General features: G+C 46.2%; 2 protein-coding genes across 3 annotated transcripts in view; both read right to left on the reverse strand.

The window, feature by feature from the left end:
* The window catches only part of LOC138922188 (protein phosphatase 1L-like), a 62,449-nt gene extending 57,266 nt beyond the window's left edge, over positions 1-5,183 (reverse strand). Inside the window, exon 1 of the mRNA XM_070259032.1 lies at positions 4,126-5,183. Within this exon, the coding sequence (XP_070115133.1) occupies positions 4,126-4,353 (228 nt within the window). The 5' untranslated portion in view covers positions 4,354-5,183. The remainder of the gene's footprint in view (positions 1-4,125) is intronic.
* LOC138922186 (elongation factor G, mitochondrial-like) overlaps positions 1-15,364 on the reverse strand; it is a 77,171-nt gene that overhangs the window by 45,584 nt on the left and 16,223 nt on the right. For both annotated transcript variants that reach the window (XM_070259023.1, XM_070259024.1), the window contains 2 exons: positions 10,653-10,790; positions 9,028-9,129 (listed from right to left, as the gene is read on the reverse strand). In XM_070259023.1, the coding sequence (XP_070115124.1) occupies positions 9,028-9,129; positions 10,653-10,790 (240 nt within the window). The remainder of the gene's footprint in view (positions 1-9,027; positions 9,130-10,652; positions 10,791-15,364) is intronic.

Consider the following 15,364-nt stretch of genomic DNA (forward strand, 5'->3'; position numbering starts at 1 on the left):
CAAGACCGCAGCTCCTGACAAGCATCTGATGGGTGCTCCTCTCTGATGTCAATGTGGAACTCTGAGCTTAACCACTGGCGAGGCTGTGTCTCAGCCGTACAAGACAATGATACGTGACCTTTCAGACCATAATGCCCACAAGCACATGGAGCACCTAACAATCTGCTCTTCTGGGCAGCTTTCCGCTATAAGCATTCACAAAGTTACCTCAAAGGACTGGTGATATTTTCTCTAGATAACATAAAAAGTAAAAACAAAAACCCATCTTTTGCTTGCGGATAAAAAATTACAGGTAAGCACAAAAAAATCATTTTCCTACATAAACATTATTTTTTAATTTTAAAGATAACCTTCCCACATCAGTTGATACAATTTGAGCTATGTTCTTTTTTGCCTTTTTGTTGTCTTCATCTTTTGCTATACTGCAACACAAGCACTGCCATAGCCTTAGACACACACACACACACACACACAGTCAACCATCCACCCATAGTATCGTGGTTAGAATGTCTCAAGGGCCCAAGGCCATCAAGTGAGGAAGCTGGCCTGTAGGGCCACCGAGACAAGGCCCTTTAAGATCTCACCCATCTAGAAGTCACAGGCATCCAGAGTCTGGTCCTCAGCATAACAAGGCCAAACACATATCTTTATCAAACATACACACTTGAGTAGACTCAAGAGAACTAACTCATCCTAACCCAACTAGAAGGGACTGAAATGCAAATGAGAATACCAATTTACTAATTAATCAAAGAGAATATCCCTTCTCACTAATCAGAAAATTCACATCTGAAGCCACAACGCTGCTTGCCTAATGCTAGGATACGAGGTATCCTGGATTGATAGTCAATTCACCAGAAGTTAGACCAAAGAGAGACAGAGAGTTTGGGGAATACCCAATGAATTATCCAACCTACACCTTTTTAGGGACAAAGTTGTCCCTTTCACATGCAGGTCTCCTTCCCTTGGACATCATCGCCCTAACACTGCAGGCTTCTTGGTCTGTGAGCTTTCTTCCTCCACAGCCTTCTCTTCATTAGGAACTTCTCTAGAGAGGGTACAATACAACTGATGAGGGGGTGCCGTACATGCATCATTAGCCTTGTTTCAGATCAAAATCTCCCAGATAAAGCTGCTCAAGCCACCCACCCGAGGCCACAGCTGGATAAGGCAGAGCAGAGATTCAAAGCCAGATCTCAAGCCCAAGCCCCCTTTCGAGCTTGCAGTAAATCACTGCTTTCAAGTGTCTTCCCACGGCTTCCACCTCCCAGCCTGATTGAAATGCCCCTCCTCAGGGTCCCCTAACACCCTAAGCACCCCATGGCACTAAGTGCTGGTACACAAATCTCTCTCTCACTACACTGAAACGTTCTGAGGATGGGGATCATAGCTCACTCATCTCTGTATCCCTCGTGTGCTATCCATCTATCCAGATAAATATGCAAACTAATTTGTCAGTGGTTTAATATGAAGGTCACCAAACTGAAGGCCTTGAACTCGCTGTGTAGGCTTAGGAAGGTCACAAATTCTCCAGCCATCAACAAACATCTCATCTAAAACATGGGATGAAATGGATATATGAGGTGGCTTAGGTCCCTTCTGGATCTAAAAAGCACTAGCACTATAGACGGGCCCTGGTTTTTTATAGCCTATCTTAGCAGTTTGAATTATTAGAAATAAGTTAACCTCGTTGGTCTTCTGTACCACTCAACAGAAGCATATACATAAATAATAGTTCAGAAAAAGCTTCCTCTTTTCTGAAAGGAGATAACTATCATTTACACCAAAATCAAACAGTGGCACCCTCCTCTGGTGAGTGTTCAAGGAGCTGAACACCACAAAAGGCAAGAATTTGATGGTGGGATTTTCTTTGAATAAAAGAAAAATCAGAGGGAAATTACCACCTAATATTCTTTGTTATTATCATATTCCCAATAGCAACTAACTCACTCCTTTTTACAGCACTTTCCTTATTTTGCTCTAAAACAAAGCCAAAATGAATGAACTGGCTCCATACTGCAGGAGGTTAGAAATAGAAAATTACTTTATTTTTAAGGGTACTGATAATATTAATTATTTTGCAAACAGCAGGCTTTCTAATGTAAGGCACAACGGAAAGCATTTCATAGTTTGGCTAACAATGATCATCTTCTTGTTTAGCATTTAAGAACTTAACGAAAAGCCCTGTACATGTAAAACACTCCTAGTTAAATAAGAGCATTTATCATGTCCCTTTTCTGGATGGTATATTTACTGGAGAATAGTACTGGAAATTTTTCAACCTGAAATCTGCTTGGGTCTGAAACTTTCAGGTTTTAGAATATCAACTTAATAGAAAACTTAAAATACCCATTCACTTACACGTGCGGGCTCAAAATATGTCAATATAGCACAGCCAAACAAGTACAACCCAAAGTTCCACAACATTAATAGTATATCCAGACCTTTCAATTAAACACAAAACTGTGCTAAGGCCAGAAGCAGACTATCATCTGCCAACAATTTTAATGTAAAAAGTATATAATAAATATAAGTTTTGCTGAATGGTTTACAACAGGCCAGGCACATAAAATGAAAATACGCACATTCTAACTCAAACCAAGGAAACAAATCAGTCATTATACTGGCGACCTCATCATTAAGGTGTGTCTTCCTTAAGTACACAGCATGTCTGTCAATCAAGTTCACATCCTCCTCCTCCTGTGAGGGGAAAGGAAGCCCACACTACACCAGAGGCTGCGAATCACAACCAGCAAGAAACCCTGAGTAGCAAAGCCAGAATACAGAAAGGGCTGGGGCGGGCGGAAACAGGAGAAACTGACTTCAGCTCTACCAAATACATTTTCCAACTAAGTTTGTCACTCCTGGCAAAGTTGGTTCTACAAGGCAGGAAAACACACTGTCCTGGAAAGAGGAGCAGAGCAATGGGTGAAGTGATTTTGCATCGAAGATGCAGATAAGCTAACCAATTGAAAGCTTTCTCAACGTCCACCCAAAACAAAGACTGAAGAACAAGCAAGCCCTTGAAAAGGAGTGACATGCCCTACCTCCCATCCAGACGCCAGAAGGGCAAAGAAGAGAGGTGGGGGAAAAGCTGGATGGGAGCATGGGGGTGTGGGGGAGGGGGAAATGGCGAAGGAGGGCGAGCATGAGTAAGAAATTATGCTGCAAAAAAACAAAAAAAAAGTATTCAGCAATAAACTGTCACAAACTGTCAAACTGAGAGAGATGGGGCCGGCCTGGGGCTCTGTGGAGCGCGGCGCTGAGGCCACCTGTGCCACTCACCCCGCCTGAGCCCATGCCCGAGGACCAGAGCCAAGCCCCGCCTCCACCTCCAGGAAATCCGAGCCCCGCGCACAACCAGGGCGCCACAGAAATGCGGGAGAGAGACCTGACTCGGCCTGTACCTTCGCCTCTGGCTCCGAGAAAACCCCAAATAAAGGGGTTTAGCAGCAAGGACACCTCTTCGCGCTCACGCCGGCCAGGGCGTGGGGGTGAGATCCGAGCGCCGCCACCCCTGCAAAGGCCGGAGGCAGCTCGGTGCCGCTCCCCGATCCAGCCAACGCGGGCGGCCGGCTGTCACCTGGCCGCACTGCACCCGCCAAGTTAATGGAGCCGGGAAGCAGCGCAGAGACGCCCCTCGGGCGCCTCCTCGGGGCGCAGGCACGGCACGGAGTCCCAGCTCCTTCACCCACCCTGACTCGCCTCTGAAGATTCTGTCCCTTTCCCTAACGAAGCATCACAGACACTTTCTTCCGTCTTTGTGTCCAGCTCAGCCCAAACCTCAGAACTGAAGCTCTGAGGCCCCGGGCCAAAGGCCACCCCAGAAACCACTCACTCTTCCCGCGAAGCCCGCACGGACACTGCTGGGCTCCGGCCCTGGGGAACCTCACAAGTCACGAGGCACGAACCCGGCTGTGGACGGCCCTCCCTCCCCCAAACGGGATCCAGCCGTGTTTTGGGCAACTTGAGCCGCATTTGAACGAGTGATCTTGTCCAGCCGGCACCAGGTCATCACCACGCCCCTCGCACCCAGGTCCTACCCCGCGGCGCAGGCAACGTCCTGGTGTACACACACACTCACACTAGCACACCCTGTCAAACAAAGCCCCAGAGAACTCCTACCTCGCCCCCGTGTCCGTCGAAGATCCCGAAGATGGACGGGTGCGACTTGTTGGCCAGGTCCGTGAGAACTTCGAGGCGGTCCTCCACGTGGTCTCTCCGGCCCTGGATGGAATACCCCGCCACGTTGTGGCTCTTGAACTCCCAGGTCTTGGAGAACTCCGCCTCCAGCACGTCGAGGCCCCCGAGCCGCTCGTTCTGCACCATCTCGGCCACCTTGCCCTTGACCATCTTCACGCCGTCCCGGCTGGACTTGACGATGGTCTTCACCTCGTCCGTGTGGAAGAACTAACTCCACAGCGCCAAGCTGATGCACAGCAGGAAGAACGTCTCGGGTCTCAGCAAGAAGTAGCGCATGAGGCGACCCAGCAGAGGCAGCAAAGTCATTGTATCCTCGCTAGAGCCCGACCACCAGCACGCGCGCGCCCCGAAGGCTCGCCGGTCCGGAGCGCGGGGGGACGGCCCGCGGGAGGGGCAGCAGGAGGCTGCGGAGCCGGGCGGGGGGCGGACGCCGGCGGCTCGGCGCGGCCCGGAGAGCAGAGGCAGCCTCCATTTTGTCTCCCGGCCTCGCGGCCCGAGGCCCGCGCCCTGCGCACCGGCGCCCGCGCCAGCCGCACGCGCCGCAGCCCCTTTCTGCGCCCCTTTGTGAGGCGGCAGTGGCAGCGGCAGCGGCGCCCGGGCTGGGCGGCGGCAGTCAAGCGAAAGTTGCGCCGGGCAGCTCGGCCGCGGCGGGCAGGAGAGTCCAGGGGCGCCGGCGCGCGCGCGGCCCCTCCGCGGGCCCCTCGCCGCTCGCGGAGCGGTCAGCAGGTGAGGCGGCGCGGGGCGCGAGAGCCGGCGGGGAGCGAGGCGAGTCCCCTCGGCCGCCGCTGTAAGGGAGCGCAGAGCCGCGAGCCCGCCGACCCCTTCAGACGCCGGTCCCCCGAGAAAAAAAGTTTTGCGGGAGCCTGGGCAGAGGCGGGGTCCGCGGAGCCCGGCGACGCAGCACGATGGACCCGGAGCCGCAGGCGGCCGGCGGCTCTGCGTGCTTCTCCCGGCAGCTTGCGCTCCGCTCGGCTTGACTCGGCTCGGCGTCGCCCGCGCTCGCCCCGCCCCCGCGCTCGCCACGCCCCGCGCGATCGCCACGCCCCCCGCGCGATCGCCCCGCCCCCGGAGCCGGGACTCGAGGCCCCGGGGCTCCGGGCGAGCTGTCAGAGGCCAGGGAGCCTCGGCGGGGGCTGGCGCACACGCAGCCCCGGGCGGCCCAGCGAAGCGAGGGCGAGGCGAGGGGCGCGTCCACGACCGAGCTCGAGCGGACGCTGGTTCCTCCTCCCGCGCGGGCTCCCGGGACAACACGACACTGACCCTGGTCGTCGTCACGCTCCTTGCCCGGGAGCCGCGGCCGCCGGCTGGAAAGCAGAAGCCCGGGCGTGAGCGCCCCCCTCCGGCAGGCCGCGCGGTAGCGCCGTCCCCGCGTCGCCCGCATAAGGCAAGCGAGAAGGGACGCACGTCTGCCGCCTCGCAAAGCGGGGCGGAGCGGGCCGGCCGCTGGGGTTCGGTGGCGGGGGCCTGCCCGGATCCCCCGAGGCGAGGAGGATCGGGGCCTCGCAGCCTCCTCGCGAGGGGCCAAGACCCTCTGGAGGAGGACAGCAAGTGAGGACTGGGGCGCCTGGAGGTCGCTAAGATTCTCGCCCCCGGAGGGCGAGGAGGGGCTGCCTCTGCGAGCTGCCACCCGCGAGCAGGGGACTCCGGCACGGAGGCTCCCCTGGGCGCTGCCGTTCCCCGGAGGGACAGGGAGCCTCCCAGCGTGGCCGGCGCGGCCAGTCTTCCTCAGCAAAAAGAGGAGGATTGGCGGCAGATGTTAGCTCAGGGCTAACCTTCCTCAAAAACAAACAAATAAATAAATAAACTACATGAGATATCAACACTTTATTGTAAAATAGGCTTCGTGTAAGATGTTTTGCCCAAGTGTAGGCTAACGTAGGTGTTCTGAGCACATTTAAGGTAGGCTAGGCTAAGCTAAGATGTTCAGTAGGTTAGATGTATTAAATGCATTTTCGACTTACGATATTTTCAACTTTCAATGCGTTTATCGGGATGTAACCCCACTGTAAGTCAGGGAAGATCTGTAGTTCGTTTGTGTGAAAATCAATAAAATGATTTTTCAAGCAGACCCTATAGGCATCTTCTTTCTGCTGAGAAATTCATGTACTTTACATAGTAATTTTTAAAAGGCCTAAATATGCTTTTTTTAATATTTTACTCTGAATCTTACTATGTTTGATTAATAAAAAACACCTTCCTCTAGTGACAAACTAATATTTGCATATTCCTTGAGGTTGTAAAGTCTTTTCATGTGTATTGACTTCCAGCCTCCTAACAATCCTATGAGGAGAATAAAGGAGCTTTTATCACTTTATTAATATGAAGAAAATGAGGCACAAAGATGTTAAATGAATATCACAATTCAGCAAATAACAAGTTGGAAACTCAAGCTCAGTTCTGACCACCGATTCAGTACTCTAACATCCACTGATTGCCCGGGGATGCTGAGATGATTAGTCTAATTTTTGTATTTCTCTAATAACATTTCAGTAGATCTCTGTTACAGAAATCTCAGAAAGAATACACGGGGTCCTATTCCACAATTCTGGCGTCAGCCTTTGGGACCAGCACTGCTCTATAAATATTGACCGCATCCACTAAAAACTCTTGTGGGGCAGAAGACAAGTGTAGGTAAGCTCCGTCTCTATGTAAAGCCTAAAAGATCTGTTGCTAGAGTAAAATACTGTCTGAATTTCACAGGGAAGAAAGAAGTGCCATGGGATGTACATTATGCACACATTTTACCATTACAAGCGACGTGGTAATGAATAAAGAGCTAATTGCAATCCTAAGTTTTCATGAGATATAATAATAAGGACAAAAGAGTCACCAGGTAATTATCATTTTCAATTACGCAACTTATGTTAGCCTTCCAAGTATACAAAGAACATAAAATATAGCTTTTAGAAGTAATATATTCTCAGAAAAACTTTCAGAGTTGTAGCTCTTAGGTTTAAGAAATCTTTAAGACACAGTTTAATAAAAAATAAATCTATTTTCCAGTATGATGTTGTCCCATGATGTCCTCCTTTCTTTTTGTTTTTGCCACTTATTACAAAGTTATAAAACTCAAATGTAAGGTGCCTTATCGTCTGAGCCTCTGAATGTAATAAAAATCCCCTGAATTAAATTTTAAATGAACCTTTCATACATACAGAAATTCTCTGCACATTTTTCAATCTCTCAATTATCAGTGTGTTAGTGTTCTTATATTGTTCCTGCTATCTGCACGTAAATATGCGTTGAGTATCGAGTAGGACTCGTACTAATATTCTCTCAGTATATGCTTATGTATGTAAACCTTTGAAACTCTACATACAGAAGAGCACATGGAAGTGTTGGGAAGCGCAGCGACCGTGAGTGCTGCACCCACCAACCGCCACCTGACCTAGAAACTGCACTGTGACCAAGATCCTTGTCCCGGCCCAGGAGCTCTTGCCCTATCCCACCTCCCTGCCTGCCCACCACAGGTACCACTATCCCGAATTTTGTGTTTTATCATCCCCTCCCCTTGTCTTTTTAAAAATAACTTCATCACATATCTCTGTATCCCTAACTAGTATGTTTTTCAGTTTTGCTTCATTTTGAGCTTATAAAAATGGTGTCTTACTGTAGATAGTTCTCTGGTCCGTATATTTTCACTCAATATTATGTTTCTAGATCCTTCCATGTGGTTACACATAGTTCTATCATTTTCTATCATTTCTATCACTTCTATCTAACATTCCACTCGGTGACTGTTCTATAATTTATGTATTCATCTTCTTTCTGTGGATGTTTGAGTTTGTAGTTTTTTGCTATTATGGTCAATGATTTCATAAATTAATTTTGTATTCTCTCTTGGTGCATGCCTGCAAGAGTTTCTCTAGTATATACACCTGGGAGTAAAATTACTGGATAGTAGGGCATTCCAGGCCCCTTCTCTCCACAGGCACAGACCTTCGAAACCACTGCCGGGGTGGTCTGTGGAATAAGCTCCCAGCACTGAAGAGCTATCAGTGCCCTCCTGTGTGATTTTTGTAGTATCTTAAATCATTTGTAAAACCATAGACATTAGAGAATATTTTATACAAAAAAATTAAATTACAAAATTATGAGTTCATCATTGTATACAGGAGCTATTATAGTGCTCACTTGTTAGCGTTGGACCAGTTCTTACATAAACGACCCACTGTAAATTCCTTCACTGCAAATTACCTGTCCCCTAAGTACTCATATTCTTTCTTTACTGAATTCAGGAGAGGAACCAGCCTCACGAACAAGTGGTCATACTGTAGGAGAGGCTGCTCTCCTGTAGAGGCAAAAAAGGGGAGTCAGTGAAGGGGATTCAAAGGCAGCGGCTGCCGAGCACGTTCCTCCCTTCAGGGTCGCTGATGCTGAAAAGGCACCTGTGTGAGTGCCACAGGGCAGGCTGCAGTCAGTCATGCTGTCTAGCTGCATCTTGCCTTCAGACCATGGTTCTGTCCTGTTCTGTTCTCCCCAGGTCTAGCCTAAACGTTACAGTCTGGTCCAGCAGTTCTCCTGGGGTTTGAGGGCCCGCCCTCTGGTTGCTGAGTTAATAAAGAGCTGGCACTCCACTGGGACTAGCCTGATGCTGGTGACGGCAATTAGAGAGGCACCCAAAATGGGGAGGCAGAGGAGTCAGAGCTACAGGTCCAGCTGTGTCTAGGGGACATTTAAAGAGCCACAGCCAAACTATACGTGATGCCTATGGCACTCAATGAAAACCTCAGTGGCTGTTTTTCTGAGGTACTAAAGGTACTACATAGAAACACAGACTTTTGAAACTCAAGTGATAAACAGCTTTAAAATTAAATGACTCACCACAGAAAGACCACTATTGTCTTTGTTTGTGAATGTGTCTCCACTAGCACAGTCAATGCCAAATAATGCACAGATGCCTCCAGCAAACACTTCCTCAACATCCTAAATAAAGAAAGAACACAAAATGATACTCGCAAGTAATACAAATCAGGGCATGGTAACTAAAAAGTAACTGCAGAATAAATACACTGTTCATAAATAAACATGGCAGAATCTCACCATGAATTCTACAAAGAATGAATTAGCTACAACCACTGCAACACCGCCAATCAACCACAGCAAAACACCTTAAACAGGGCCCCTCTTTAAACCACATCTCAGTCGACAAGAAACTCAGAGATACGGCCTCATGACTTGGAGGATCTGCAGCACTGACAGAACACAGAGCCTCACAGTTCTAAGTGATTTCTATTGAATTAAAAAGCATGTACTATATGTGCTGCCATAGTCCAATGAGATGTGTATGGCAAAGGCTTACACGGAAAACCTGCAAAGGAAGTTTTGAACACAAGGAGAATGGAGCCCATTGTACTTAAAATAATCAATTTCTCACAGGTGTAAGCAGTTAAGAAAACACAGGAACTCTAAGAACAAAGCATTGGTGCCTCTAAGCTTTCTGCTTTTTGTCCTTTTATACTAACAGCTCATTCTGAACAGCTGTGAATGAGCTGCGACTGACTGTGAAGGAGCAAGTGTGTGTGTCTGTCTGTAACGGTTACACAGCTGTACAGATCGCCTAGCTTCTGGCCCATGAAACAGCAGTGCCAGCACTAACCCCTCCAGCCTGCCCCTGTTGCCCATCTCAGAAAACAGCAATGCTGCCCAAGATCGAGACTGCCTATTTATGTTCCAGGAGACACAAAAGTTATGGCCACCAAAAATTTCTGAACGTCAAGATTTTGCTTAGACAACTAAATTTCTCCAGGAATACAGAGCTGAACTGGGAAAGGCTGAGAGTAGAAGACAATCACACACACTTGGTACTCCTGCCAAGGCCTAACCCCGTGGACAAGAGAAGGCCAGGACAGACTCAGAGCCAATTCAAGCATTCAAGCCCTAAGCCGAAGTTCATCTTCCAGACCAGATCTCGAAAGGCTTTCAATCTTCAGAGAGATTCCAGCACCAATGGGACCTGTCAAGGGGCTGGTTCTACGAATACAAAACTCTAGGGTTAAAAAGAACTTTCACATCCACCATATTTCAGAAAGTAAATCCACTAAACAATGTGGGAAATTATGTGTGAATTTATTACTCTCACTTACCTTTGAGAACCACAGTTCCACTGTCCTAAAAACCTATTATACTCTTTGTAATGATAGCTCTTAAGGGCTGAATCTTGTGTTCTGAGTCTCAGGGACCAAACTGTCCCTTCTCCTTAACCTCGGCCATTGAGGAAATACAGCTAACTCACAAATAGTGGTGTGGAATGTGTTCTTATCATCTGCTGATTTAACCTTTACCAAAGTGCTCCATCAGACCTGTAGCACAGCTAATTAAAAAGAAAGAAGCCAGGAAAACATGTTCAATAGAAGTGATTTCCCCATGGGGTTCAGGATACCAAGAAGGTAGATGTATTTCACGGACATCAGAGAAATTTTGGACCTCACAGCAATGACTGTACTTGCCTCCATCATGTCGGCATGCATGCGAACGAGCCTCTGCACTCGCACTTTCTTTCCTGTCCTGGTGTTATAGATGGTGTCACCCTTCTTCAACTCTCCTTGATAATTGCGAACATAAGTTAACTGTCCAAAACGACCTGCCTAGAAGTCAAGATTGGGTAAGGGTAGAAAGAAATGAAAAAGAAACAAAAAAATCAAAATTAGGAGTGATGTCAGTATCATGGCAGAGTGAGCTGTTCCCATTGTGTCTCCCCTCTAAGTTACAGCCAGTAGGAGATCGAATGACAAACAAAAGGTGCACAGCACACCAGAAACCCTGAGAGATCCAGACATATAAACACCTGAAGGTGGGTGGACTGGACCTCTGGGAGGCAGTGGAACTAGGGAAGCAGCCCCGGTGTCCTCCTCTAGTATTGGCAACTCCAACACCAGCCCTCCCAGCAGCAAGGGTGCATCTAAAATGCAGATACCCCTTGTGGTGGTGTCCTGACCTGAAGTTTCAAAAAGCACAGTGGCACTGGAGACCAGAGGCTGCACGAGCAGCAACAGCAGTTTTGGCTCAGCCCCTGCCCCTCTCCCAGCAGTGGCACTTGTGACTTAACCCCTCTCCTTTCCCCTGCAGTGGCGGGTGGCACCTGCAACCTGAGGCTCTAGGAGTCACAGCAGTACCTGTCACCCATCCTCTAGTGGCAGCACTCCTGACACCAGCCCTACCAGCAGCAGGGGCTGCACACGAGACCCCAGACCTCAGTCACTGGCAGTAACACCTGTGAACTGAGTGCCTCTGGTAGTAGTACTGCCAGCATCCCCAGATAACCTGGGAGCAGCAGCACAGGTGGTGCACGGGGCAGCAGCACCCGAGCCCGTGGAGAGCCCACAGAGAGCTAGTGGAGGAACACGAGACCCAGCAGAGGTGCTTGCAGCCTGGTGACCCCAGTGGCAACACCCACGACTGTGGGGACATCATAAGCAGCAACCTCGCAGGCACAAGCAGCACAAGAGGGCACTGACGATGCCTCTGGCAGAGGCAGTGGAGGGTGGAAAGTGCAGGCTCTGAAATGCAACCAGAAGCACCTCAGAATCAAAGTAACCAAAGCCGTGCCCAAATAAGAAAGGTGGGTACCACCATGAATGCGCTGGCAGGGGATGAACTCATCACCCACCATGAGGAAGCACAGCAACACACAGAACAGAAGGAAAACAACAACCCTCCAGAGACCAAACTGGAAGTCACGGAAGATTGTGATCTAACTGACAGAGTTCAAAATAGCTGTCATGAAGAAACTCACTGAGTTACAAGAAAACTCAGAAACACAGTTCAATGAGCTCAGGAATAAAATCAACAGAAGGAGCACTCCACCAAAGAGACTGAAACTAAAAACCCCCCAGAAATTCTGGAGATAAAGAACACAATTAATGAGATGAAAAAAACTAGAAAGCATTGGAAATAGAGCAGACCATATGGAAGAAGGGATTCGCAAGCTTGAAGACAGATCTAGAAATGATTCAGGTGGAAGAGGAGAAAGAACTAAGATTTTTTAAAAATGAAGAAAATGGAGAAATATCCAACTCAGGAAAAGCAACATAAGGACAATGGGTATCCCAGAAGGGGAAGAGTGGGAGAAAGGAGCAGAGAGCTTATTCAAAGAAATAACAGCTGAGAACTTCCCAAAACTGAGGAACGAACTGGATATACAAGTCCATAAAGCTAATAGAACCCCTACTTATCTCAATGCAAAAAGACCTTCTTCAAGGCACTTTACATTAAAACTGCCAAAAGTCAACAACAAAGGAGGAATATTAAGAGCAGCCAGAGAAAATAGCATACGAAGGAACCCACATCAGGCTATCAGCAGATTTCTCAGCAGAAACTCTACAGGCCAGGACAGAGTGGAATGATATATTCAAAATATTGAAAGATAAAAACTGTCAGCCAAGAATACCCTGTCCTGACAGCAAGACAATAATAGTAGGGGACTTCAACACCCCACTTACACAATGGACAGATCATCCAGACAGAAGGTCAACAAGGAACAGTAGCCTTAAACAAAATGCTAAGCCAGATGGACTTCATGGATGTATACAGAACATTCCATCTCAAAGCAGCAGAATATACATTCTTCTCAAGGGCACAAAGAACATTCTCAAAGACGGACCATACATTGGGAAGCAAAACAAGCCTCAATAAATTTAAGACACCTGACATCATATCAGGCATCTTTTCTGATCACAATGCTATGAAACTAGAAATGAACTACAATAAGAAAGCTGAAAAAGTCACAAATATGTGTAGACTAAACATGTACTGAACAACTATTGGATCAATGAACAAATAAAAGGAGAAGTCAAAAAATACCTGGAAACAAAAGAAAATGAAAACACAACATAGCAAAGCTTATGGGATGCAGAAAAGTGGTACCAGGAGGGAACTAAATAGCAATACAGGCCTACCTCAAGCAACAAGAAAAATCTCAAATAAACAATCTAACACTATACCTAAAAGAACTAGAAAAAGAAGAACAAACAAAACCCAAAGTCAGTTGAAGGAGGGAAATAATAAAAATCAGAGTGGAAATAAATGAAATAGAGACTAAAAAGACAATAGAAAGGATCAATGACACTGAGAGCTGATTCTTTGAAAAGATAAACAAAATTGACAAACCCTTAGCCAGACTAAGAAAAAAAGAGAGAAGGCTCATGGGCTGGCCTGGTGGTGTAGTGGTTAAGTTTACGAGCTATGCTTTAGGGGCCCATGGTTCGCAGGTTTGGAACCTGGGCACAGACCTACACACTGCTCATCAAGCCATGCTGTGGTGGCAACTAACATACAAAATAGAGGAAGATTGGCACAGATGTTAGCTCAGGGCCAATTTCCCCAACAAAAAAATTAAAAAGAGAGAGAAGGCACAAATAAATAAAATCAGTTTTAAATATTTTATTTAAATATATATTTAAATGAAAGAGGAGAAATTACAGCAGATACCAAAGAAATACAAAGGATTATAAGAATACCATCAAGAGCTATGCACCATGATATACATGATATACATTATACATGATATACACTAACAAACTGGATAACATATAAGAAATGGATAAATTCTTAGACTCTTACAACTTCCCAAAGCTGAATCAAGGAGAAATAGAGAATCTGAATAGACCAATCACAAATAAAGAGATTGAAGAAGTAATGAAGAACCTCCCACAAAACAAAACTTCAGGACCACAGGGCTTCTCTGGTGAATTCAACCAAACATTCAAAGAAGACTTAAGACCTATCCTTCTCAAAGTCTTCCAAAAAGATGAAGAGGACGGGATGCTTCCTAACTCATTTTACAAGGCCAATATTACCCTGAAACCAAAACCAGACAAGGGCAACACAAAAAAGGAAATTACAGGCCAATATTACTGATGAACATAGATGCAAAAATTCTCAACAAAATATTAGCAAATCAAATACAACAATACATTAAAAGGCTCATACACCACGATCAAGTGGGATTTATTCCAGGCACATGGATGGCTCAGCATCCACAAATCAATCAATGTGATTCACCACAATAACAAAAAGAGGAATAAAAATCACATGATCATCTCAATAGATACAGAAAAAGCACTTGACGAGATTCAACATCCATTTATGATAAACCCACAGCCAACCCATACTCAATGGCGAAAAACTGAAAGCCATCCCTCGAAGAACAGGAACCCAAAAAGGATGCCCATTTTCATCACTCTTACTCAACATACTATTGGAAGTGCTAGCCAGAGCAATTAAGCAAGAAAAAGAAGAGGGATCCAAATTGGAAAGGGAGAAGTAAAACTGCCACTATTTGCAGATAACATGATTCTATATATAGAAAACCTTAACGAATTCACCAAAAAACTATTAGAAATAATTAACAAGTACAGTAAACTTGCAGTGTACAAAATCAACATTTAAAAATCAGTCTCATTTCTATACACGAACAATGAACTAGCAGAAAGAGAAATTAAGAATACAATTCCATTTACAATTGAAACAAAAAGAAGAAAATACCTAGGAATAAATTTAACCAAGGAGGTGAAAGACCTATACACTGAAAACATAAGACGTTATTGAAAGAAACTGAAAAAGACATACAGAAATGGAAAGCTATTCCGTGCTCACGGATTGGAAGAATTAACATAGTTGAAATGTCTATATCACCTAAAGCAATCTACAGATTCAATGCAATCCTTATCAAAATCCCAAGGACATTTTTCACTGAAATAAAACAAAGAATCCTAAAATATATGTGGAACAACAAAAGACCCCAAACAGCCAAAGGAATCCTGATAAAAAGAACAAAGCTGGAGGTATCACACTCCCTGATTTCAAAATATACTACAAAGCTATAGTAATCAAAACAGCATGGTACTGGCAGAAAAGCAGACACACAGATCAATGGAACACAATTGAGAGCCCAGAAATAAATTCACACATCTATGGACAACGGATCTCTGACAAAGGAGCCAAGAACATACAATGCAGAAAGGGAAGTCACTTCAACAGATGGTGTTGGGAAAACTGGACAGCCACGTGAAAAAGAATGAAAATAGACCATTATCTTACACCATACACAAAAATTAACTCAAAATGGATTAAAGACTTAAATGTAAGGCCTGAAACCATAAAACTCCTAGAAGGAAACATAGGTAGTACACTTTGACATAAGTCTTAGCAGCATCTTTTT

Source organism: Equus caballus, unplaced genomic scaffold, assembly GCF_041296265.1.
Source record: "Equus caballus isolate H_3958 breed thoroughbred unplaced genomic scaffold, TB-T2T haplotype2-0000564, whole genome shotgun sequence".
In the NCBI taxonomy this organism is placed as follows: domain Eukaryota; kingdom Metazoa; phylum Chordata; class Mammalia; order Perissodactyla; family Equidae; genus Equus; species Equus caballus.